Genomic DNA, 24327 nt, shown 5'->3' on the forward strand with positions numbered 1-24327 from the left:
GATATATCATAGAAGTAAAAAGACATCTTTTATATGGGATAATCGGGTGGCCCGCCCAACCGTGTGGCCCGTCCGACCGTTGTTAACGTTAAAAAGAGGGGACTGCTGTAGCGTTTTCTGTTTCCTGCAAGCTTCCTCGATCAATGATTCTGGTAGAGTGTTTAAAATGACATCATCTCATCGTTGTTCGTTCGACAGCGCGGAGAACCCAGGAATTAGCGAAGTGGATACAAACATCCCGATGGCCTATGCTCGCCCGAATTGTATAGGGTCAGTAGTTTTTTCCTTAAGGCCTTTTGAGGAGTGCAGCATATTTTGTGCTACCTTTTCCCATTGAGGCTTATATGTTTAACCACTAACCTTGTGATGCTTACAGACTGTCGCTGACAATGACACGCTTCAACCCAGCAACCGACAGCTACATGACGCCTTAACTCTGAGCAGAGAATATTGGTATCGCCTCTCAAGGACTGCCTGTTACGTCCATGGTAATGGCGTCAACCCAGAACTTGCTCATCCTCACCACATGCTATGCAAAGTTCCCAGTATGCACGGAGGGCCGCACACGACCCATGCGCTTCGCTTCATATTGGTGCCTCTCCTTCCCGGATACTCTGTCTTCAGACATCCGTTAACTGGCAGCTGAAGGAATCAATAGTCTGCGACCGTGCGAAAGATAGAACAGATACCGTTCTTCTACATATTGGCACGAAAGTCGCAGTCCCTTATACTCTAAATGGCACGGACTTCAGCTTTTGGATTGGAATGGAGAGTGAAGAAGTACCAGGTCCAAACAACCTGGCTGTGCTTACATTAGGGTGGTGCTACGTCCTATCTGCTTCGCCTCCTTGAGATTTATGGAAGAAATTCCGCGATGAGATATACGGACTCTAAAGCGACAGCACATTATGAAGCTATCCCTGAACCTACAATGCATACTGTCGATATTGGCGAGGTCAGTGACGATACAGCTTCCTGGTGGCTATCAGTATTAGCTTCTGGCGAGGGCTGGAAGGCTGCCATCAAGCAGAGTGATGGTGGAGAGTTTCTTACGCCCTGGTCAGTAACCCGTCCTTCGGAACAATCACTCGCAATCAAATGGCGGAGTAAGGATTCGACTGAAGCTCAAGCTCCCCCCCTAACACCCCAGTCATCCAAGAAAGCCTTTGAGGCTCCCTCTCCCAGTTTGCCATATTACACAATCTGGGGAGTCAGTTTTCTGTTGCTTTCACCATGGCCCTTACAATACCCACCCACAACTGTCATGGCTCAACCCTTCAGCTCCCTCAGCCATCACTAGATGGGGCCAAGTGCCCTGCTACTTCAATCAACTGTGTGCCCCAAGTTTGGACCGCTCTGTACGACAATCCCTTTTACTACATAACTCTGAGCTGCAATCCAGAAACCATCATATCTTCTCTTTGTGGGTCGTTCTGGGAGCCAGTCGTGCCATGTAACCTCGTTAGTCCATGGTTGCATCCAATTTTGAGTGAAGTACCGGAGGAAGAAAAGCTTGCTTCCTCACCAGGCCTCTGCCCCGAACTCCTTGCCATAATGAATGGCATCCGTCGGCCCACAATAGCCGCATTTTGGCTGAGAGCTGCAGCTGGAGGATTGACTCCAATGATCCTGCGCAGGACTAGACGAGGGAGACCGCCTCTGGACCCGGTCGCGTTTCCTTGGAATGGGTGTCCTCAAAGCTTCATGGATATTGCTGGTACAGGGTCTTATCTTGACCAAAGCAAGGGGCAGATATGGAGGGCTGACGTCTGGCGGCTTCTCCATCTTCCAACTACCGAGGAAGACGACCTGTCCTACAATTATTCACCACGTACACCATGGGAGCCATGCGGAAAGATGCAGACAACGGAATGTGCGCTTCGAGTGGTTTCGCATCTAAATTGTCCACGCCATAATATTCGGTACCACCATTGGAACTGGGAGGTGGAGAACAGTGCTGCCATCGAAGATGAAGGTTTCTCTACAACAAGAGCTTACATGCCAACTACTCGGTGTATAGTGGTCATTTTATGCAAGAGCCTCATGTCTTTCCTGGGAAGCCACTGGACCAAGAAGCATCAGAGCAGGCCTCTATAGATATTTTTCGTTGGTTTATCTTCAATGGGGAGGGCTTCCCCCCGGGGAAGTTCTACAAAGATGAGTGGCTAGCTTGTCTTGCGGACGACGAAGATATAGATGAAGAGAACGATGAGGGCGATAGTGATATACTATCAGATCACAGACAAACAGGCAAATCAAATGGCTTGGAACAATGGTTAAATACACTCCAATAAGCTACCTCTCTGAACTTTGAGTTGGCCCAACGTAAAGACTCCACTGTGGTTCACTGAAGAAGCCATCTTCGAGCTATCCGAGAGAATCATCATTGTGGCGTGATCAAGTCCGGACTTTGCAGGTCTCCACGCAGCGGCCCGGGGTTTGCTGCTACAGTGTAACATCGGTGGGCCATCCCCGCATGGGCTATCTGAAAACCGAGCTTATCCCGGAAATGAGGCGGACAGGCACAATCAGATCCCAGGTTCCGTTCTCATCCGAGATGTCATGTTAACGGGATCTAGGGGCCACGGCAGATCAACCGTTAGGAGCTATTTTCCGCGGATCCACTTGCTTGGCCTGCAGCTCGAATTATGCTATCATTGGGGCTTATGAGGGGCTTGGTTTGTCGCCTTATGCAGTACTCCTCACGTCTACTCCACTTCTGCAACGCTCAAGCCCACCTTATCAGCATGCCAAACCCCGGCACGATGGGATGATGTTTCAAACAGTGCCCCGTGTGCACTTGTTGATTGCATACAATGTTGGGAGAAAAGAAAGCAGACACCGTGTTCCGTGGCTCCCGAATCAAATGATCAGGACGATGCGAGACTTGCGGTTGGAGATGTTTCACGATATGACAGTCGAACATATAAAGGGAGACAACTTCTCATTGGAATTTCTCCCATCATCTACAACAGCATCAATCATCTCAACAACATCTCTCCTAACAAAACCACCTAACTCATCAAACCATGGCTCCCGTCCTGAAGAAGTACAAGGCCGCAGCAGTCAATGCTGAGCCTGGCTGGTTCAACCTGGAGGAGTCCGTCCGCCGGACCATCCACTGGATTGACGAGGCTGGCAAGGCCGGATGCAAATTCATTGCCTTCCCCGAGCTTTGTAAGGCCTCCCACCTGAATGTATCAGAGACTCTTGGCTAACCCTAGAACAGGGATTCCTGGATATCCCTACTGGATGTGGAAGGTCAACTACCAGGAGAGCCTGCCTCTTCTGAAGAAGTACCGCGAGAACAGCCTTCCGTCCGACTCGGACGAGATGCGCCGGATCCGCAACGCAGCCCGCGCCAACAAGATCTACGTGTCTTTGGGCTACTCGGAGGTGGACTTGGCCAGTCTGTACACCACTCAGGTCATGATCTCCCCGTCTGGCGATATCCTCAACCACCGCCGCAAGATCAGAGCCACTCATGTTGAGCGCTTGGTGTTTGGCGACGGCACCGGTGACACCACCGAGTCGGTCATCCAGACTGACATCGGCCGCGTCGGCCACCTCAACTGCTGGGAGAACATGAACCCCTTCATGAAGGCGTATGCAGCCTCTTTGGGCGAGCAGGTCCACGTTGCTGCCTGGCCACTCTACCCTGGTAAGGAGACCTTGAAGTACCCGGACCCCTTCACCAACGTGGCGGAGGCCAATGCGGACGTAAGTTCTCCTCTGAAAATCCTTCTTTGTTTTGATGTCTGAGGGCTGATGAAGACTGCGCAGCTTGTCACCCCCGCCTACGCCATCGAAACCGGCACGTACACCTTGGCGCCCTGGCAAACAATCACCGCCGAAGGCATCAAGTTGAACACTCCCCCTGGCAAGGATCTGGAGGATCCCCACATTTACAACGGTCACGGTCGCATTTTCGGCCCCGATGGCCAGAACCTTGTTCCTCACCCTGACAAGGACTTCGAAGGACTCCTGTTTGTTGATGTGAGTTACTTTTCCCTTTCGACTGACGTGCAGAATGCTCACATTTTTACAGATTGACCTGGATGAATGTCATCTTTCCAAGTCCCTGGCTGACTTTGTAAGTGATCCTCCGGGCGCATTCTTTACATCTTGCTAACTGTTCCACCCAGGGCGGCCACTACATGCGTCCCGACCTCATCCGCCTGCTGGTTGACACCAACCGAAAGGACCTCGTCGTTCGGGAAGACCGCGTGAACGGAGGGGTTGAGTATACCCGCACTGTCGACCGAGTTGGGCTTTCGACCCCCTTGGACATCGCGAACACCGTGGATTCGGAGAACTAGAGTCACCCCGATGTGTCGGTTCATTGAAAACCGGCCTTGTTCCTCTCCACTCCGTCCCGTGTCAAAACCGATAGGCTCTCATGATGAGATATTGATGAAGTTCGACTTGTACATTAGAGTTCTTTGAATGAACGCACACATCTGCTTACCAGGCTCCTTTTTCGGATAGACATCGTAAAAAAAATAAAGAAAAAAAAAAGCCTTCCTCCCTTCGTTCTTCGGACTTTCCATTCTTGCAGCATCTCTTACTCTCTCGGTTGGATATTAATAAATCATTGCTGTTGGTCATAGTAAAAATGGAGATGTAGGTATACCACACCGACACCTCACGGCAATAGACGGCGACATTGTGGACAGTGGCGCACGGGATTGTAGGCTCTGCAGCCAATTCCAAAAACCGGTTTGGGGCGATCACTCGGAGAGTTTCATGCAGCGACGCAGCTAGCCACGGACATTCCTCGTACTTTTCGCACTTATTATCCTGCTGTGTGTGTTGCCCCTGTTGTTGCAGCAAATGGGAAAGCCCAGCTGATATTACATGCATAGTCGCAAAGGCCCCCGGATAACGTTCGCCCCGCAAAGTTGGCCGAAGGGAAAAGGTTAGTAGGGATTTGGTATCGGGATTTGCTTGAACTCGTGCGAGTCAGAGTGAGCATGACACCAATCAAGCACGGGTCAGAGAGCTCTTCTGCTCCATAATGGATCATACGATCTCCCGCACTGGATCTCGATAAAGTGAAGGCAGAAGTGGGAACAGGAGCCGACCGCGGGTCCATGGCGATCGAACCGGGGTTTGCTGAGCCCGGGATTTGCGCCACCGGCTTTTGCATAAATCGGTTGTGGCCTCGACGAACACCACCTCTCGGACCTAAAAGTCCGATTACCACTAGTAACTAGTTTACTTGGTTTTCTCTGTACAATGGGATCGCCCAAGACATTCGTTGATGTCTCCCGTCCAGGGCATCGCAGGTTCTGCAAGCCCCCCGTCAAGGTCGCCTGCCTGTCGTGGTAGGTTCTGCCGCCACTGATGTTTTCATAGCTATGAGCGCTCACAGTTCCCGACAGTCGGACGTTGCGAGTGCGTTGCGATGGCCAGGAACGATGCTCCAACTGTGTCGCCAAGGATACAATATGTTGCTATGTCCCTAGTAAACGAGGCGGTCCACGAAACTGCCAGAATCGCAAGCGTAAACGGGCATCAACGCCCCCGACAACGGTCTCTGATGCGCCGGATGAAGGTTATCAGACCCAAAAGAGAGGTAGCCCCATCATCGAGGGTCCGCCGTCGAGCTCGGATGAAGATGGTACACATCCTAGGCAGTTGTCTGAGTATCGCAGAAGACCTTGAGCTGATAATTCCCCAGGCTGGCTCAGCCAGATCTTGAGCCTGGGCGCCCCAGGCGCAGGACTGCGCAGTGTCGAAAGCTCCGTTACTGAAATGGAACAGATATTTGATTCAATATTCATGGTCGATGAACCATCCATGGTACCGGAACCTCCTGTTCCCCCACCGGATTTGTTGCAGACGTACGCGAGTGATGCGGACATGTAAGATTCACCCAGACATTCCGCTAAACTGTTCTGACCGGCGCAGACTGGACGCCTACTATGTCTTCATTCACATTTATTATCCGATATTGCCTCCTCCGGAACGGGTGCCGGTTTACAATCGTCCTTTGTCCGAGAGGTCACCTTTTCGACCTTCTAGTCCTCTTAGTTTAGCCATATCAGCCATTCTCGCCCTTGTACCGCATCCCGAGGTGAAACAGCCTTCACGATCAGAGTATGTGAAGCTGCGTCGAGACCTTGCCCATTCCTTTGCACAGTCTGCACTAGAGGCCGTGGAGACTGACCTTGAGCTGCTGGATTCTTCGGTTGATCCATCGAAAGCTCTTTCCGACGGCGCACCCCAGTATCAGCGAAAGGAATTTCACAGCAAAGTGCCCGTTTGTCTGGAAGCGGTTCTAGCATTGGTGGTGCTGAGCGTATATGAGTATGCTCAGAGGGGGAACATAAACAAAATGTGTAATCGGGCGGGGCAAGCGTTGACAGCCGCCATGAGCATGTCGCTGCACGAGATGGTCGACGAGGATGAATACTCTGAGGCCCGTCGAAGAGCTTGGTGGATCACAGTCAGTATCTCTCGAATATTGACAGACAAATTGCGCTAACATCATGAAGTATTTGACAGTCTGCCAAGGATCAATTGTCAGCGGGATGGTATGTAGTCGTGCTCCAGGTCTCAGACATGCGTAAATTACACATATAGCCCCCTGCAATTAATCCGTATGACCCTCGCTTTGTGACACCAATTCCAGAGGTGAGTATTTAGCTCTCGTGGTTAGATAGATTCTGACACGTACAGGGATGGAAACTGCTCATCGAGGCCCAGCAGACCATTCTCGAAGCCACAACCTTTGTTCACGATTTAGATCTAACCACAAAGTCACACTTCAATGCCTCCTGGGTGCCCCACCGGATGACCGAGCTGGACAACCAAATAACGTGTCTGCTGCATCCATGTCGCGTGTCCATTCACGACTCGGCCATAAAGTCGCCTAGCGCAACCCAGGACTCACCGGACGTCGTTGCCCTGCACACGATAAGACACATTGCAGAAATCAAGCTACACAGGTATATACCTGCATGTTATTCTTGTATCAGCCATGACTAACTCCATGTAGCGCTAGGATTAAGACTCACCGATTTTGCGCTTTCCAAGATATTCCCGTCTTTCGCAAGCGCCATTGCGACCTGGACGCAGCTGCAGGGCCCAGATGCTGTCGTGTGCAGGTCGCTGAAGCTTCCAGACCACCTACGTCCTCGCCCGACAGCTTTCTATCTTCCGTGCTCTCCGAGCCCGCAGCTATCGACTTTCCGTTTTCCGCACACGCGTCCTCGAAAATCTGTCTTCATGCAGCATTAAACATTGTCAGCCTTCTAGACAGCCTGCCGTATCCAAACCCGACGAATGAGATCCCATTGACTAACCCACCTTACCTTTCACGCAATTCCCGGGTTGAGATACCACGTATGATGCCGACTTTTGCCTGTTGTGCGATGCAGTCGAGCTATGCAATGATTATGTTGTGCTTGAAGGCCCGGGCGATGCGTGAGCCAGTGGGGAATGACTTGACGACCTCGAGCAGCCGATCTCTAGGCGGGTTCCTAGATGAGCTGCGACAGAGCCTGCGGCAGGTTTCGAAGGCCTTGGGAAACTATGCAATTGCGTTCGAAGCACTCAACGGGATGAGGGGTACGTGATATACCTGAACTTCGTATAAAACGATCATGAGCTGATGATGAAGTAGATGAGATCGCAAATTCTGTTGAAACAATTTCCATGAATGGCTGATAATCGCGCTGAGGCATATTGATTTGCAAAGTACACAGAGTACACTTTAGAACAGCAGTCCCGGTAGACTGCTTGATAACCCATTAATGAGAAGAGAGAGTTGTTACTTCTTCCACGAGGAAAAGCAAAAACATACCAGTTGCCAGAGTCAACCGATTCAAAGACGAGGAATACCTGTCCAATGCAATGAAGTATCTGTTAATTTCTGGAGGTTCATAGTATAGCTGTTGGTGGTGTATAGATATGGATGGGGCATCGCTTAGGTGGGCCCGTCTCACCGCCTGGTCTGTCAGCAAGCGGATAATACTGCCGTCTCCCACAATAATCCGGGGGGAATATTCTGTCAACGACTATCAAATCTGACAGAAGAGATCTGAATCACAAGCATGGGTAACTTGGGTTGGAACTATGTCTATATGAAAGATAAATAGTTTCAGACTGAAAGAGCATAAATTAGAAAAAAAAAGTTCTAGAGACCGTTTTACTAACATTTTTTCATAGAATGTGTCCAACGATGGATGTCCTCAACAGTGAGAATAGTCCAAAGCTATATATCATATGGCCATTCCATGATTTCAGCTCTACATTTCCACTTGCGCCCATTTCTCAAGATACCATCATGCCATGAAGTTCATGCCAATTGATGATCATAGGATCAACCTGGTCCTCGAAATCTGTTGTGGTCGCCAAGACCTCTGCGGCCGCCAACCCCATCCGCAATCTTTGATATCCGCTATTATATCCACTCCACTCTCCATCCGCCCTCCGCATAACTATCAACTCCCGCAATGACCTCACCTCGCGCAATTCACTGCACCTTCCTCATCTGTCCCCCAACCACCCTCCAGCTGCTCTTGCCTCTGCTTAAACCGCCAGCCAATCAGGAGCCTCAAATCCTTACAACGCTCCCTTATATTTGATAAAAGGGAAGCCCCACTAACCCAGTGAACCCGATGGTCGAATGGCCGGAGGACTTCAAGGTACGCTGATGAGCCGCCCAGTGTCGCCCTAAGAGAAGGCTGTTACTACCTCCCGTAAAGGTTGCAGGGAACACAGTGGCACACGTTCGAATCCCAGTCCCGGCCCCTACCGGCGTGATATCGAGGCCAGTTCCTGAAGCAGTCTTCAATGTGTGCGTCTAAGAGTGTAGGGCCCACCGGCTACAACTCGATCCTAAGCACGAAGACCAGGTTAATTGAAGGGAAAGTAACTGGGTTAACCCGGCACCTTTTTTTTTTTTCTTTTGTTGTTGCTTTGGTGTTTTGTTCCTTTGAGGATTGCGTGAGGCTATACAAGTGTCCCACTTACTAGGAGGCTACTCCTCTGTGGTGGGAGAGAAACTAGATGATAGTGTTAGTAGGCTATTTAGTACTTACTACCTATGCTACCAGCCATTCTGTCTTGTCTTCGTTTACCGCATCAGCGTGATCTTGCCGCAATCAACCCAATTCGTCTTGGGTGAAGCCATCCCCATCGGTTCTTCTCATCCTGTACTTACCCTCTTCTCCCTCCCGTACGGTACCTGCCCTTCCGCACCACCACACATGTATACCCAATGTAATCCTTTTCCTGAGCCGGCTAATTTGAAGCTATTCAAATCACTTCATTCCGTCCAACATGCCGCCTTTATTTGTAACCTTCTAACACCCCCATTTAGTGGCCAACACCCATCTGTCAGCTACTAGTAATAGAAGACATTGAGCTTCATTGAGACTTGTCAGTTTCTCAATGATCTGTAAGTTTTTGAGCCTTTGTCTTCATATACCACATTCTTTACTACCATACCCTTCGAAGAGTAGTTCATCTCTCGATCATCACTCCGCAACAGGTAGTTGCCTTTCCACCCCGACAATCAGCACGTTCCTACATCCACTGCTCTTGATACTATTCCATAATTATGTCTTGCCATTGTTGGCACTGGTAACGCAGCTGTTCTTGCTGTTCCTTGGTTCTAATCAACTCATCCAGGCCCGACCGATCAATCCTACACGCCGATATCCGGCTCCTCCATACTATAGCAATCTACTTAGCTTGTCCCAAATATCGCGAGCTATGAGTGGGTTCGTTCCTTACTTGATCATTTATCCCAGAAACAAAGGAGACTAATCAAATATATCTGTCTAGATACTCTATTCGTCGTATCGCACAATATTTCTCATATAACAGACGAGACAACAGATCTGTGCCACGACGGTGCACCCGAACGCTGGAGAACCGCATTCAGATTGCTATCAAAGTCGGATTCGTCTTATAAGGAACAGTCGAATTGGACTGCGAAGCGCGAACGTCATGGGGATTGCATTGGAAATCACAAAGCATGCGACCGAATCTATACGGTGGTCGTGATATCCCACGTTCTCATCTTCATCTACCAAGGGCTTCCTACAGAGTACCATGACTCCTACACATCCTCCTCACGATTGGTCAATTGCATAGTAAGCTATTGCTACTAGTGATACTCGTGAATGGGGATCGGCGACACGAACAAATGGCGGTACGAAGCACGGCCACCAATGGCTGATCAGCAACCTGCAGATGCAGAGACAAGTCACTCGGCATTGTATCCCCGCTCGCCCTCGATAAGACACGATCCCACCTGCATAAACGAGGGGTAACACCTCCCCCAACCCATCTTCGACTCAATCTTCAATTATCATCCTTCTCCGACCGATATAACTCTTTCTAACCTAGCGACATCTACCATGGCTCCCTCCCTGCCCGAATTGATGCTCAGCATCGAAGACATCAAGAACGCCGGATCGAAGAAACTCCCTCTTAAAGCGCGAGGTCCGCATTCACTACTATCTATTCAGACACTACAACCCACTAACAGAGCCACAGAATTCTACAACTCCGGCTCAACCACCCAAATCACCGTAATGGAGAACTCAACCGCCTACAAGAAATACCGACTGCGCCCACGGGTCCTCGTCGATGTCTCCCAACTAGACCTACGACTCAACCTCTTCAATCAAACCTTCGACTTCCCCCTCGGTCTCTCCCCAACCGGCATCCAAGCAATGGCACACCCACAAGGTGAACTAGCCAGCAGCCGAGCTAGCGCCCGCCGCAACATCCCCATGGCCGTCTCCTCATTCAGCACATACCCAGTCGAAGAAGTCGTCCAAGCAGGCCAACAACTCAACCCATCAGCGACACACACCATGCAACTATACACCTTGCGCGACCGCGCCCTGCAAACCAAAATCATCCATCGCGCGGAAGCATCAGGCTGCAAAGCCATCTTCCTCACAGCCGACAGCCCGGTCCTGGGATACCGCTACAACGAAACCCGCAACGACTTCCGCACACCCGAGGGCCTCTCCTGGCCCATGATGGGCGTAACCTCCGAGAAACTGCAACAGGTCACACACGACGCAGGCTTCGTCGCAACAAACTCAGACGCACACAGCTGGGCCAAAGAGATCCCGTGGCTGCGGTCCATCACGAAGATGCAGATCTGGATCAAAGGCGTCCTAACAGCCGAAGACGTCCTCCTTGCCAGAGAATACGGCTGTGACGGGGTAATCGTGAGCAATCACGGCGGAAGACAATTAGACGAGGTCGTGCCGACAATCGACGCACTGCCGGAGTGCGTAGAAGCCGCAGCAGGGAAGATACGCGTCCATATCGACGGTGGTATCCGGACAGGAACAGATATCTTCAAAGCATTGGCATTGGGGGCTGAGTGTTGCTGGATTGGGAGGCCGACGATTTGGGGGTTAGCTGTATGTGGTTCCCGTGACTTACCCAGACAGACGAAAGGATGAGTGACAGACAGTATGCTAACTACCTGGCAACAGTATGACGGGGAGAACGGTGTCTCTCGCGTCCTGGATATTCTCTACGAAGAATTCAAACGCTGCATGCAATTGACGGGGTGTCGTACCCTGGCGGATGTCACGCCCGCCGCGTTGGCGGTTCTTCGGACGGATGGACCGGCAGCGAAGTTGTAGGTCCAATGTAGTAGTTACGGCATAGACACGATAGGATAAGTAGAAATCATGTGACTAGACCATGATGCGAAATACTACAAGACATATACCATGATATCGAAGAATCAGACGGAGCGGAGGCTGATCAACAAAATCAACGATGAACCAGGTACATACTGAACATACTATCCAAGAATCAAAACCTATATACGAGTCGGAAACCATATCCACTGATCTTGGACTCACAATCACGCAGGCAACACACCCTGCGGGTTATGGAACAAATCCGACGGATCATACAACGACTTAATCTGCATCAACCTCGGCAAATTCGACCCCCAGTACGCCTCGCGGGCGTTCTCAAGCCGGGGATCCACGTAACCGGGGTACACCCCATTACCCAGACCGGGGGTATTATTACGAATGATCTCGTTGACACGATCCAGAAAGTCATACGTCGTCTGGGACACGGATCCCAGCGTGATGGCGTACGACTGCAGCCAGAACAGCGTATCGCGGTGGGCATAGCCTGTTGCATCCATGGGGACGTCATTGATAGCGCCGCCTTCGAGATCGAAGATGACGAACCAGAGTAATGCCCCGGTGTCTGCGCTGTCGAGGTACTCGAAGAGTTGGTCGACGCCGGTGGACGGGATGGGGTTCTTCTCGGTGAAGGAGAGACAGCGGGAGTAGAAGTCCGCGGGGATGCCGCCCGTTAGGTCGAGGATGGACTGCTCGGCCCATTGGGCTACGAGGCCTAACCAGTCGGTGAAGACGATGACGGTGGAGTTGGTGTGGCCGGGGAATTGGTCCTCCAGGCCGAGAGCGTCGTATTCGGCTTTGGTGCCGAAGAAGGTGCCGGAGATGACGAGAACGTGGTCGAGGATGGTGCAGATGCTGGCGAATTTGCGGGTGAGGTCGGGCTGGGAGATGAAGCTCTGCCATTTTTTGAATAGGTCTGCGCGCGATGAGGTGCTTCCGAGTCCGAAGGTGAAGGAGTATTGGACTGCGGAGCCTGGTTCGTGTTCGGTGCGGAAGACGAACTCGGTGACGACGCCGAAGCTGGCGCCGGCGCCTTTGATGGCGAATAGTAGGTCTGAGTTCTGCGTAGAGGAGGCGCGCACCACGGTGCCATTGGCGAGGACGACTTCGGCTTCCAGGACGTGGTCGAGTTCCATGCCGTATTGACGCGCCGCGGGGCCTAGCCCCCCGATTGTTGCGTGCCCTCCGACGCCGATCTGGGGAGAGGTGCCGTGCGCGATGGCCCGTCCACCGGCGTTGTGGAGGTAGTCGTCGAGTTCGCCGTTGAGCATGCCGGCGCCGACGGTGGCTTGGTAGTTGGTGTAGTTCATGGAGAAGGATTTCATGTTCTTGAGGTTGATGCTGATCGCGCCATTGGTGCCGCCAAGTCCTAGGATGGGGTGAGGTCAGTAGGATGAGCGGCTGACGAGCGAGGGGAGTGAATAGGTACCGTAATTGCCATAGCTGTGGCCACCACTCTTGGCCTGGACTTTGTAGCCCAGCGATGCAGCGCAATTGACGATGGAGGACACTTGCTGAGTGGATTTGGGGAAGGCCACGGCTGCTGGCGTGACGGGCCAGTTCAGGTTGTAGACCTGGACGGCGAGAGTCTGATAGAGAAGGTCGCCATCAACGGCGACGAGGGTCGGGTCATTCTGCACCGCGGTGAGAAGGCATTGACGAAGAGTGGATGTCGAGGCTGCTGTCGACAGTTGCAGGACTAGGAGGAGGGAGGAAAGAACACGAAGGAAGGAGAAGGCCATTGTGGACAGCATTCCACGATGATGCGCCTTGAGGTAGCTAGGGAGGGCTGCAAGGCTGCAGTGACGGACTGCAATGCGTGCACCATGGGGCAGCAGAAATAAATATGAAAGATCAGGAGGGTCCGGCAGAGAGGAATGTCAGGCGGGGGCTTCATCATGCCAATGGAGCATGGATGCGCGGACGAGTGCCTGAAAGGTAGACCCAATCAGACGAGTCGACAAGAATAACCCCCGAAGCCACTGTATTACATGGTCGTTAACCCCCTCTCTCAGCTGAACAAGTACACTAATCGGAGATTATACATGGCTATCGATTAGGGACAGGGGTACCCTTGGTTGAGGATGGCTGTGATCGGAAGAGGGATGCATCTCAGCTGCACAGATGCAGAGCCCGATCAATTTCAAATGCCTTTCTGCCAATCAGACAAAACGGTACCAGAGGAGGATGACCAGAGGAGGAGAAAACTCAACCCGACTGAGCAGCTGGGGCCACTACCCGTAGAGTCTAAACTCATGGCTTCGTACAGAGATGCAGCAATACTAGCCTGCTAGCCACTTAGCAGATGCATCACCCGGACCAAGTGCTGACAACTAGGCCGGTCTAGGCAGGTGATAGCCAGGGGAGAGAATTAGGCACATCAATCACGTCAGGAGGGATGCGCGTGAACTGAATATTCAGGAACCAATGCGGGGAACGAGATGCCAGATTATTGGACAACAGTGCGCAAGATACCTGCAAGAGGAGGACAGACTAGATTGCAGTCGCGCTTTGGGCTGTTAGACTGAGAAGAGATTGTGCTGGTCAGTGCCAGTGATGTCCGGATCGATCGTCCGCGAGACCCCGAGGCTAGTGGTGGCGTCGATAGTGAGCGCCAACTAAAGCCTGCCGGGAAGTGGGAAAGGGGCGGGCCAGGGAGAAGATGATGGATCAAGGGAGCGGATTCCGCGGCATGGGGCTAAATTGCGCTGCAGCTGAGCCATAATTGCCTCTGAGCATATCCCGAATCTTGTAGGAGCATGGTTTATATGGGAGAGATGAGAGAGCTTGGAATTGAAGAGAAACGGAAGACTAAAGTTGATTGAAGCAGTGATTAGTTTGAATAAGATGAAATTGGGTGGTAACTCAGCACGTGGGAAACTCGAATCCCGTGGATCGCGATTATGCGGTCGGGAGTCTCTATTGGGGTAAGCCGCCAAGGGGAAGACTTCTGCTGTACACCATCAATTGACTTGACGAAGATACTGACCATTTACTTCTCGATGAATGAATATGTCACTTATATGGGTGGCACTTATATTAGGAAAAATTCAATTCAGGTAACTACAATCAACCCACTATCCCATAAGAGCATTACTCCCGAATCTGACGCCATGAATCTACAAAGTAAACAGCCAAATCCCGATCGTCCAACCATCATTGCAAATCGACCACCTTCACCTCAGTTCGCTCAAAATGCTCCACTTCCAACATCTTAGCCGTGGCGGGCTCCAGATCTGGGCTCGGATAGAAGTCAATCTTGCCGCCCGGCTTGACTACTCCTGTCCGGTCCAGGAATGTGCGCCCGCGCACATACGGATCCAGCTGCCAGTAGTTCTGCCGCAGCGACTCGATTGTCTCGCTCCGTTGCTCTCGGGCCGTTGCGGTAGCGGCCGCGTCCTTTCGCTGGCTGGTGGAGACCCATTCCGAGGTCCGCAGCAGCAACTCCTCGCCAATCTTCAACCGCTCGGCGTAGATGCGGTCGCGGGTTTCCGTATCCGCCATCAGCTCGTTCTCACCGGCCACCGGCTCGACATATTCATAGGTCCAGTCTTCCTTGCCCTTCAGTTCTTTCACAATCTGCTCCGGGGCAATGAACTTCTCCAGATCGGACACCTTGTTAGTAAAGTTCACTTTCGACACGATCACCGGGTCCATCCACCCCTTGATAATCTTCCAGATTCCTGTCTTGCGTTAGAGGGGACCAAGTAAGAAGACTCAAACTGCAAACATACCAGAGAAGACCCAGGGGGCATTGTGAATGAGCATGTATCCAAGCGATTCGGGGTAGTTCTCCTGGAAACATTCGATGATGAATTTCACCGGGGCGTATTCCTGGTCATGGTCAGTTTCCCGTGCAGATACCCTTGATCGCAGAGCAACTTACCATGTTGGAAAGGCCAAAGCCAGTCATATCAAAGATGATGGTCTGCCATATGGATGATTAGCCTGGTACAATATATGGGAGGTCATGGAATCAAAAGCTGGCTAGACATACCACTGTCTCCTGGGGAGGCGCCAGCAATAACCGGGCTGTCTCGATCGTATGCAGGATGAAGCGATTGATCACTGCCTCGCTCTGCTTCGAGGGTTGATGGAAGCGAACGCGCACCACGAGAACAGGCCGGCCATCCCGATCGGTCCCGTGCATATAGCACTTCCCCATACGCATTTGGTCCAAGAAGTCCTTGCACTCCTTAGCTGCGTGCGTATCCACCGTGTTCTGAGACGTGACTAGTGCCGCAAGTTCGGGGTTTGCGATCACCTTATCGTCGACATGCTGATCCTTGCGCCAGACAAGCGCCCTCAACATCATACCAAAGGCCTTGCCAACGTCCCACTTGCGAGCGCGCAGGAAGCGAAGCAGAAGGACGTCGGGGGAGTCATGTTTGGCAGTATACAACAGACCCGAGCGGAGTTCGTCGATCGAGGTGTTGCTCAACGACTCCCGGACGGACTTGATGTCAGGGTTGCTCATGCCATTCTCCCGGAGGACTCGGGACAAGTCTTCTGTGAAAGCCGTTTGGCCATGAGCGGAGACGACGGTGTCAGCTCGGGAGAGCGACGTGCTTGGACGTTGGTCGGGCTGGGTCTGTGCCGAGGTATCTCCACCCTGGAGGGACTTCACGTCTAGCAGGGTAAGGACAATGGACCAGAGCTGTTGTAGTTTGGCCTCTTGATCCTGAGTCAGATTGCCGACGTGGCCGGGTTGGATGCCGTTGGTAGTCATGATGGGTGAAACTGAGTGTAGAATGCAGTCGTGGAGTTTCAAATGAGACGGTGGGTTACGATCTGCTTATGTAGCATCGTGCTTGTCAGGCGATCACAGCCCGGCCAGTTGCATATGAAACTGCCCGTCTTTGAGACAAACGAGAAACCTCGGATCTCGATAGCGAGTTGCAGGCGCCTCAGGGGTTTCGCTGGCCGACCCGTGGTTCTTGCTAGGGGATCGTCGCCGATCGTCCGCTCGGACTGCGGGGAAAGGTTCTCATTTATCGGTTGGTTCGTGTTTGATGGACATCCCCCTCCCCTTTCAGGCTATTGCAACGATGAAATGATGAAATATGATGCCCTGGCCATTAATAGCAGCAAGGCCCTGGGTGGGGATTGGCCGGTGCGGCCTTCCACTGGCAATCAAATCACTCGTTAGTCTCTCTCGACTTTTGGGAGGTTCATATAACTCAGGACCATGGACCAGGGCGGTACCTTAATTGATTCCCACTCCAATGGCCATTCTCATTCTTCGGAAATAAACATCGCTTTTCTTAGAAGTAGAGATGATCGGGAGTTACAGTCTCATGCATGGCGATGGAGCAGACGTTGCAAGGGAGAAGGAGAGTTGTTGAGAAGGTTACTTCCCACCCTGCAACCAACCAACCCCTCACCGCTCGTCATTCTTGCGACGCAGATCGGCAACGCTCAGATCAACGCTTTCTGAGACACGAATCAAATGGCAAATGGCACACTTTCCAATCCCTCATAACGAGAGCTGCCTCGGCCGATTGCCTGGTAGTGCTTCGGTAGGAGTGTCGTGCTTATCATGATGCTGCTCGGTGATACTCTTGCAGCTGATGCCTCGACCCTCCTCTGCATCAGCCTCATCACGGTGGCAATCTATCGCCTTACCCTCCATCCTCTAGCCCATGTTCCTGGACCTTGGATTTTTTGCATCTCGTCCATCCCCCAGTGGATCATCGTCTTCCTCGGTACTGAGCCACAGACCCTTGCTTATTACCATCGCCGATACGACACTCGAGTACTGCGCATCGCCCCGAATCAGGTCTCCATCTCCGACCCCCATGCCTTGGCTACTATCTACGTGGCTAATGGGGGCTTCATGAAAGATGCTCGGTATCGTAACTTCGATGTCAACGGGCAGCCCACCATATTCTCCGCTATCGACAAAGCCTACCGCGATAAGCGCGCAAAAGCCGTCCTGCCACTATTTGCGCCTGTTAGGATACGAGAAGCGGTAGGAACACAGAATGTTCAGCAATATATCCAGCAGTGGATCGCTCGCTTGGCCAATGAAAAAGATCGCGCTGTGAAAACCGTATTATACCGTGTTGACATCCTCGATTTGGCGTTGCGACTTTCGATGGACGTCATGACAGGCTACATGTTCGATAGGTCGTACGGAGCGCTAACCGAGGCCGTCGACTTGGATACTCACTCACCATCGACGAAATTCTCGGCAAGTGCCTGGCTGCAGGCTATCGCAGCTTTTGGGTATTATTCCATGTTCCCAAATTGGCTGTTTTCGAGGATATTGTCTCTCCATGTCGCCATTCAGGATCGTCATTGGGGAGCTTCAATGCGTCGGGTCGAACAATTCGCAAGATCGATCGTTGAGAGAAAGGGGAAGACGGAACCCGTTACCTTGGCACACACTTACCATGGTCGTCTCCGTACGGCTGGAGCGACGGAAAACGAGGTCATTGGTATTTGTGAAGGGTCACTATTTGCCGGGACCAGCTCAACCGGTCAGACTCTGGCGACCATTTTGTTCCACCTTGTCCGCCAGGCGCATGTCCGCGAGCGCCTTGAGCAAGAATTGGGCGAATCGAGCTCATCTGACCTGCAAAGCCTTCCGTATTTGCGAGGCGTGATTACTGAAGGCCTGCGACTCGCTATGACCAATCCTGCACCTCTGACCAGGGCTGTGCCTGACGGCGGATGTCACATAGATGGTGTGTATCTTCCAGGCAGGGTCTCGGTCGGGGCATCGATATACGTCTTCCATCATGACCCCGATGCGTTTCCTGATCCTTTTGCGTTCAGTCCCGAGCGATGGTTGGCTGATGAGACTGACTGCGCAACGCGCGAGCTGTGTTACTTTCCCTTCGGTCTGGGATCGCGGTCGTGCATTGGGAGGAATCTGGCGCTACTTGTATTGTACGAAGCTGTTGCTGCCACTGTGAAGTCTGGTGTCCTTGAAGGGGCCAGTACATGCGAGGAGAAGATTGTAGTAAACGGCTGCTTCAATGGCGAAGTCCAAAGCCATGCGATCGAAATCCATTGGCCGATTACGGAGAGTCAGAGCAACAAGGTTTGCATGTAAATTCAATTCTCGACCCAATCGGGAAACAGCCTCACCGGGAGCTGCGGATGCCATCATGGATGCAAATTTCTATTCTCACATCATATATGGATTCTCTCTTCAATCGTATCCTACAAGTGACCTCTGACCTCTTGATAATTTGCTGTGACTATTTCTGATACATTCAAACCTTATCGCGATGCCACTCGTTTACCTGCCACCTGAGTTGGTCCCAATAATCGCGGGGCACCTGAAAAGCGAAACCGACCTCAACTGCTTCGCTCAGACCAGCCAATGTCTATATCGCTGGGTCAACCCATGTCTATATCGATGCGCGGTGCAGAACATGGGCGAAGCCCTTCTTCATTGGGCTGCTAGCAAAGGACAGCTACAAACCCTCCTGAGGCTACTAGCATTTGGAGCGAAACTTCCAGCAAACACTCGGATCACTACTACGGATTCACACCCTATCTCTACAGCCGCCAAATATGGCCACGTAAACGTCGTCCATGCTCTAGTGAATCTAGGAACAGATATAGATTATCCCGCTGGCGTTCATGGAGAAACACCGCTCATAATCGCTATCCGTGAAGGGCACTTGCCTGTCGTCCGAATGTTACTCGAAAGGGGCGCAAATCCTACTCTTCCCACGAAGCTTGATCACACGCCCCGAGAGGTAGCCACGACTACTGGAAGACTAGTTGTGGCTGAATGCCTCATCTCCCATGTGAAGGACCTACCACATACTGCCGAGGTTGATAGTCTTGGAAGGGCATTGTGTGCCGCTGCACGTAGCAAACAGATCGACATCATGAAGATGCTGCTCCGCAATGGTGCTCATGTCAACTATATACATCGCCAACAACTTGAGACAGCCCTCATCAATGCTATTCGGGCTGGAGACAATGAAGTTACCCGCTTACTGCTCGACCACGGTGCGGACCCGATGATTGGACTCGAGACATGGGATAGTCCACCCCTGGTGTGTGCGGCCTGGCGTAACCACCAATCAACAGTCGAGATGCTGGTTGAATATAACCCTAGGGTGAAGCGCCACTTTGCGGACGCCATGTTTGAGGCTGCTAATATGGGACTAGAGGATATGACGAATTACTTCTTGCTGAAAGGTGCATATCCCGATCACCTAAGGAGTGGGTACCGAACGCCTCTGTCTTGTGCTGCCCAGCATGGTCATGTAGGCGTTGCCAAAGTCCTGCTCGCAGCCGGGGCGGACATTAAATTCAGTGATAACCAAGGACGTACGCCTGATTGGTATGCCTCATGGCTTGGTTGTCCCGAAGTGCTAGCACTATTCCGAGAACACATGCTGCCTGGTGCGTTACAAAATTAGATGGGAAATAAACTATTCGAAAAAGGAAGAATAAATTACAGGAATATGTGTCGCCATTTACTGCACCGTACGAAACGACGCAAGAATGATCACAAAGCCACACATTGGCCTTCCTTATTTAGCATAGCTCGTCCTGAGCATACGCCAACACGATAAATGCAGGCATATACAGAAGGTTCATGTCAATATCCTCCCGGTCCCTTGTTGTTAGACGTCAGTTGTAACATGTCAGAACACCTGAATTATATGTATATCGCTCAAGAATCATGGTACATGCTCCATCCAAGAACATTGAGAGAAATTCGAGCTGCATAACAGAAGATGAAAACTGACCAAGACTGAATCGCGCTTGCAGAGGAGCGGCGCAGTCTTTCCTCTATTCACTATTGGTTTTGCGGTTCACCTCAGCAGGCATTCAACAATATTTATCTATCACTCCGGCGCTTATCATGCGAATCATTCTGACCCATTCTCGGTGCATGATACATGGTGTTAGTGACTGAGTCATACATTTCTCCGGAGAGGCCATGTCGCATAGAGGAAGTACGAAGTAATCTGTAGTTGATTCAAAGCCTTTTCACCTCTTTATCGGTATTGAGAAATGACGCTAAATCCGGGATTCAACTTCCACTGTGGACTTTCCGGGTCTAGAACCTTGCCCTTTGATGCATGTGCTGGTGCACACGAGCTATCTTGCAAGCCATACCCCTGCACTCCAGAAAACTCTTCTGGTCATGCATCGGGAGTCGCATTCGATGCTCAATCCCCAGCTGCAACGTGTCCGGCATTGCAAAGAGTGGGAGAGCCAAGATAACAAAGGCTCGGGAACCAGGTCTCCGGCGGCTATCATAACCCTATCTGGTTAATCTTCCCTATGCTGGTGAGTGACTCAATGATGAAGTTGATAGCTCATCCATGCCCCTCTTTGTGCTGCTTCGGCATTTTCCGCACTCAGCCTAAACCCGGATGCAATCCTGTCCTGACACCAAATGGACCAGCAATTAATAATGCGGATGGGGTTATTTTAACCTCATCCTCCAGGCTGGTAACGCCCACCAAATCGGTCTCACTGACAATTGTTCTATCCATCATCATGTCTTTAGTGCAGGCCCTTCACTACGAGATTACAACTCCTGCGCCGTCGTTGTCGCATCCGGCAATCCCGTCACCTCTTCATTCTATTCCCCAAACTCCTGCAGACGACAATCAAGACCCGCTCAATGGCCCTCTCCAGCAGAGCGTGGCGCCCACGGCGGGCCAGCCAGTTTTTGAGCAGGCGCCTTCAGTTCAAATCACTCAATCCCGTCGGTTGGCCATCACCGTGCTGTTGCTCCTGGCCAACCTTGTACAGGTATCGTATCCATCCATTCATAGATCTTCCAATGCTAAGGTCTGCCAGATGACTGTGAGTTTTGCTGGAATCGCGGGTGGAACTCTGCTAGGGGAGTCCTTGGGTGGTCAGGAAAGCTCTGCCACATGGGTTGGCGCAAGTTATGCGTTAGTAGCAGCTGGGGCAACAAGATACCATCTTGATAACACTAACTCGGTAAAGAATGACACAAGGGACCTTCGTTCTGATGAGCGGGCGATTGGGAGACGTCTACGGCCATCGAGAGCTTTTGCTTGCGGGCGGAGCATGGCTTAGTCTTTGCACATTGATCAGCGCTTTCTGCAATAACTTCTATGCATTCGTTGCCATGCGGGCGCTCGCAGGTCTAGGTGGTGCCTTCATCATGCCTAATGCAGTAGCTATGATTGCAAGCACCAATCCTCCGGGACGCATGCGCAATCTTAGTTTGGGCTTCTTTGCGGCATCGGCACCAACCGGGGGCTATTTCGGGGCGTTGTTCCTGGGCGCATTTATAGAGGGTACAGAATGGAAATGGTTCTTTGTCTTCATGTAGGTGGTAGCACCCTGTTACGTGGGATATAACTAACGAAGCTGAATCATAGAGCTGGCATTGGCATTGCCACATTGATCCCCTTGTGGGCATTGAGTTCACGAGAGGCTCTCCTCGACAGACACGGAAAGATCGATTGGATAGGCTCCGCACTGGGAACAAGTTCCCTGATCTTGTTCAACTTTGTCTGGAAGTAAGCCGATATCCGCTCGAGAGGAGACACATACATACTAATACTCTACCGCAGTCAAGCACCCAGCGTAGGATGGTCCACGCCCTACGAAATCGCCCTCCTAATCACCTCCGTCATCCTCTTCGGAGCCTTCCTCCTCTGGGAGAAAAGCGGCACAGAATACCCTATCATGCCTCTTGAGATCTTCAAAGCCCCGTCAATCCTCACACTACTCCTCGTCGTCCTCCTCAACTACATGGCCGTCGGCACCTTAATCTGGTACCAAGTCCTCTGGCTCCAAGACGTCTGGCACTGGTCCCCCCTGCACTTCGCCGTCGGCTGGACCCCCTTCGTAATCTGTGCCACGGGCGCAGCCTCCCTTGCCGCATGGCTCGTCCCTCGATTCGCAGCGCAATGGATCCTAGCCATCGGCACCATAACCATCCTGATCTCCAACGCATTAATGGCCACCGTCCCAGTCCACCAAACCTACTGGGCGCAGGTCTTCCCCTCCATCGTACTCTTCTCCTTCTGTCCAGACTTCGTCTACACCGCCGCGCAAATCATCGCCAGCAACTCCGTCCGTCGGCACCAGCAAGGCATTGCAGGCTCGCTGATCGGCGCATTGAACCTCTACGGCGTTAGTCTCGGCCTCGGCTTTGCCGCTACGATCGAGGACCAGATCGCGAAACACTCCGGTCGGATAATGGGATACCGGGCTGCTTTGTATTTTGGGGTAGGGATTAGCGCGGTGGCTTTACTGCTGGACGTCTGCTTTGTGCGGATGGTGAAGGACGATCGCGAGGGTTGGAACGAGGAAGATCGCGCTGCGGATGGAACTGATGCTGATGCGCTGGAATTGACGGGACAGGCGGCAGCTACTGGTGCGCAGTGGCCTGCTGCCGTTGAGCGGACGTGAACGTCGAGTAATGCTGCCACCACCATCTGTTGTAGATCGGGTGGATTTTAAAGTTTGCCCTCGCGTTTGATAAGGCGTGCTGGTAGACATGACGTAGATAGAACAGACCATCCAACTGCTAGAGATCGCTCATCTGTTCACGGGCGCGACCAGCATGGAATTGATTGACGAACAAACAGCCATCCAGCCAGCGAGCCAGCAAAAACATATCGTAGTGATTGAGTCATAAAAAGAACAAGCAAAGAATTTCTCAAACTATCAAATGATTGATACATACATAGGGGAAAAAAAATCAAAAAGAAGATTCAAGGCCCGAGCCGCGGATCGAACGCGGGACCTCTCGCAGATATGCTTGGGTTTGTATCCCTAAGCGAGAATCATACCACTAGACCACCCGGGCTTGATATATCAGTTGAGTTAAACTTATGCTATATGTTCTAGCAGTAAGTTGAAGGGGTGTGTTTGAGCGGGAGTTTTTCTGAAGCTGGGGGGTTATAGGTGATGTTTAATGGCAGTGTGCATTACATTATTAGTATAAGGGAACAATGTGATGAAATTGCATCTGAGGAAAAACTGGTTCGAAGAAGGTTTATTTTTATCTAATGGAGGATAATGGTACTACTGTTTGAATATGCTTTCCTTTTTTTTTTTCTTTTCATCTTTATCTTTCTGTTCAGATTGAAATGGATATTAGCCGGTAGGTATATACTTACAGCAGTCGGTTATCCGCCACACATGCTCAAACTACTTCAGCTCTTGCTGGGATGGTAATAGTTATCTCTAGTACAATAAATTCAGTGGAAATATTGTTATACGCTTATTGAAGCAATGTGTTTCTTTCTTTTACGAGTTCTTTCTCATGACTTCAGGTTTCACTTGTTTTGTAAAACGTCGATTTTTTTTCCCAGCCTGCTCTGATTAGTTAGCAATAGATCATTTGTCTACAGGATACAGGTTCAACACATAAAGCCTAGCAATTGAACCTCGACTTCCTAGCGGGTGCAACGCACTACATGGATAGTATATAATAATGAATATGCCAGCTACTCATCCCGCGCCTTTCTCATTATATATAGGTTATATGACTTGGCGACATTTACTCCGGTTAGACATCACTATCGAATATATCCATTCGTGAAAATTTCTCCACTGTCCAGATGCAGTTAGATTGACCCAAAGTAACAGAAGAGCAGCTCACCGTGTGGACGCCAATCAATAGTCCAAGGTTCTAGTGCCAATAAATATAAGCAACGGGTTGACCGTAAAATCTCCGGACATGAGTTTCCCGTCCCGC

At 51.3% G+C, this 24327-nt stretch overlaps 8 protein-coding genes and 1 non-coding gene across 9 annotated transcripts; 6 read left to right on the plus strand and 3 right to left on the minus strand.

Moving 5' to 3' along the window:
• Nucleotides 1–3029: 3029 nt before the first annotated feature.
• On the plus strand, nt 3030–4319 carry AKAW2_10196S (carbon-nitrogen hydrolase family protein; the record flags this gene model as incomplete). The annotated part of the gene is made up of 5 exons (XM_041684501.1): nt 3030–3177; nt 3230–3720; nt 3784–3996; nt 4049–4093; nt 4146–4319. The coding sequence occupies 5 exons, from the start codon at nt 3030–3032 to the stop codon at nt 4317–4319; spliced, it is 1071 nt and encodes a 356-aa protein (XP_041536916.1).
• A 919-nt stretch (nt 4320–5238) lies between these two features.
• AKAW2_10197S (putative C6 finger domain protein) lies at nt 5239–7674 on the plus strand (the record flags this gene model as incomplete). The annotated part of the gene is made up of 9 exons (XM_041684512.1): nt 5239–5327; nt 5385–5623; nt 5684–5867; nt 5914–6451; nt 6501–6539; nt 6589–6639; nt 6685–6953; nt 7004–7575; nt 7631–7674. The coding sequence occupies 9 exons, from the start codon at nt 5239–5241 to the stop codon at nt 7672–7674; spliced, it is 2025 nt and encodes a 674-aa protein (XP_041536917.1).
• Nucleotides 7675–10376: 2702 nt separating this feature from the next.
• On the plus strand, nt 10377–11444 carry AKAW2_10198S (alpha-hydroxy acid oxidase; the record flags this gene model as incomplete). Its single annotated transcript, XM_041684523.1, has 2 exons — nt 10377–10461; nt 10516–11444. The coding sequence occupies 2 exons, from the start codon at nt 10377–10379 to the stop codon at nt 11442–11444; spliced, it is 1014 nt and encodes a 337-aa protein (XP_041536918.1).
• Nucleotides 11445–11857: 413 nt separating this feature from the next.
• On the minus strand, nt 11858–13393 carry AKAW2_10199A (FAD-binding oxidoreductase; the record flags this gene model as incomplete). Its single annotated transcript, XM_041684534.1, has 2 exons — nt 11858–13020; nt 13081–13393. 2 exons carry the CDS (start codon nt 13391–13393, stop codon nt 11858–11860), a joined length of 1476 nt encoding a protein of 491 aa, XP_041536919.1.
• Nucleotides 13394–14807: 1414 nt separating this feature from the next.
• Nucleotides 14808–16380, minus strand: AKAW2_10200A (CRAL-TRIO domain-containing protein; the record flags this gene model as incomplete). The annotated part of the gene is made up of 4 exons (XM_041684547.1): nt 14808–15334; nt 15386–15485; nt 15538–15579; nt 15649–16380. 4 exons carry the CDS (start codon nt 16378–16380, stop codon nt 14808–14810), a joined length of 1401 nt encoding a protein of 466 aa, XP_041536920.1.
• An 810-nt stretch (nt 16381–17190) lies between these two features.
• Nucleotides 17191–18711, plus strand: AKAW2_10201S (cytochrome P450; the record flags this gene model as incomplete). Its single annotated transcript, XM_041684558.1, has 1 exon — nt 17191–18711. The coding sequence occupies one exon, from the start codon at nt 17191–17193 to the stop codon at nt 18709–18711; it is 1521 nt and encodes a 506-aa protein (XP_041536921.1).
• Nucleotides 18712–18889: 178 nt separating this feature from the next.
• Nucleotides 18890–20041, plus strand: AKAW2_10202S (ankyrin repeat domain-containing protein; the record flags this gene model as incomplete). Its single annotated transcript, XM_041684569.1, has 1 exon — nt 18890–20041. The coding sequence occupies one exon, from the start codon at nt 18890–18892 to the stop codon at nt 20039–20041; it is 1152 nt and encodes a 383-aa protein (XP_041536922.1).
• Nucleotides 20042–21134: 1093 nt separating this feature from the next.
• On the plus strand, nt 21135–23033 carry AKAW2_10203S (uncharacterized protein; the record flags this gene model as incomplete). Its single annotated transcript, XM_041684580.1, has 4 exons — nt 21135–21538; nt 21594–21941; nt 21995–22135; nt 22190–23033. The coding sequence occupies 4 exons, from the start codon at nt 21135–21137 to the stop codon at nt 23031–23033; spliced, it is 1737 nt and encodes a 578-aa protein (XP_041536923.1).
• A 309-nt stretch (nt 23034–23342) lies between these two features.
• AKAW2_t10007A lies at nt 23343–23433 on the minus strand. Its single transcript has one exon. It is a non-coding gene; the product is annotated as a tRNA-Pro (tRNA).
• Between the last annotated feature and the right edge of the window lie 894 nt (nt 23434–24327).

Source organism: Aspergillus luchuensis, chromosome 1 (genome assembly GCF_016861625.1).
Source record: "Aspergillus luchuensis IFO 4308 DNA, chromosome 1, nearly complete sequence".
Taxonomy (NCBI): Eukaryota; Fungi; Ascomycota; class Eurotiomycetes; order Eurotiales; family Aspergillaceae; genus Aspergillus; species Aspergillus luchuensis.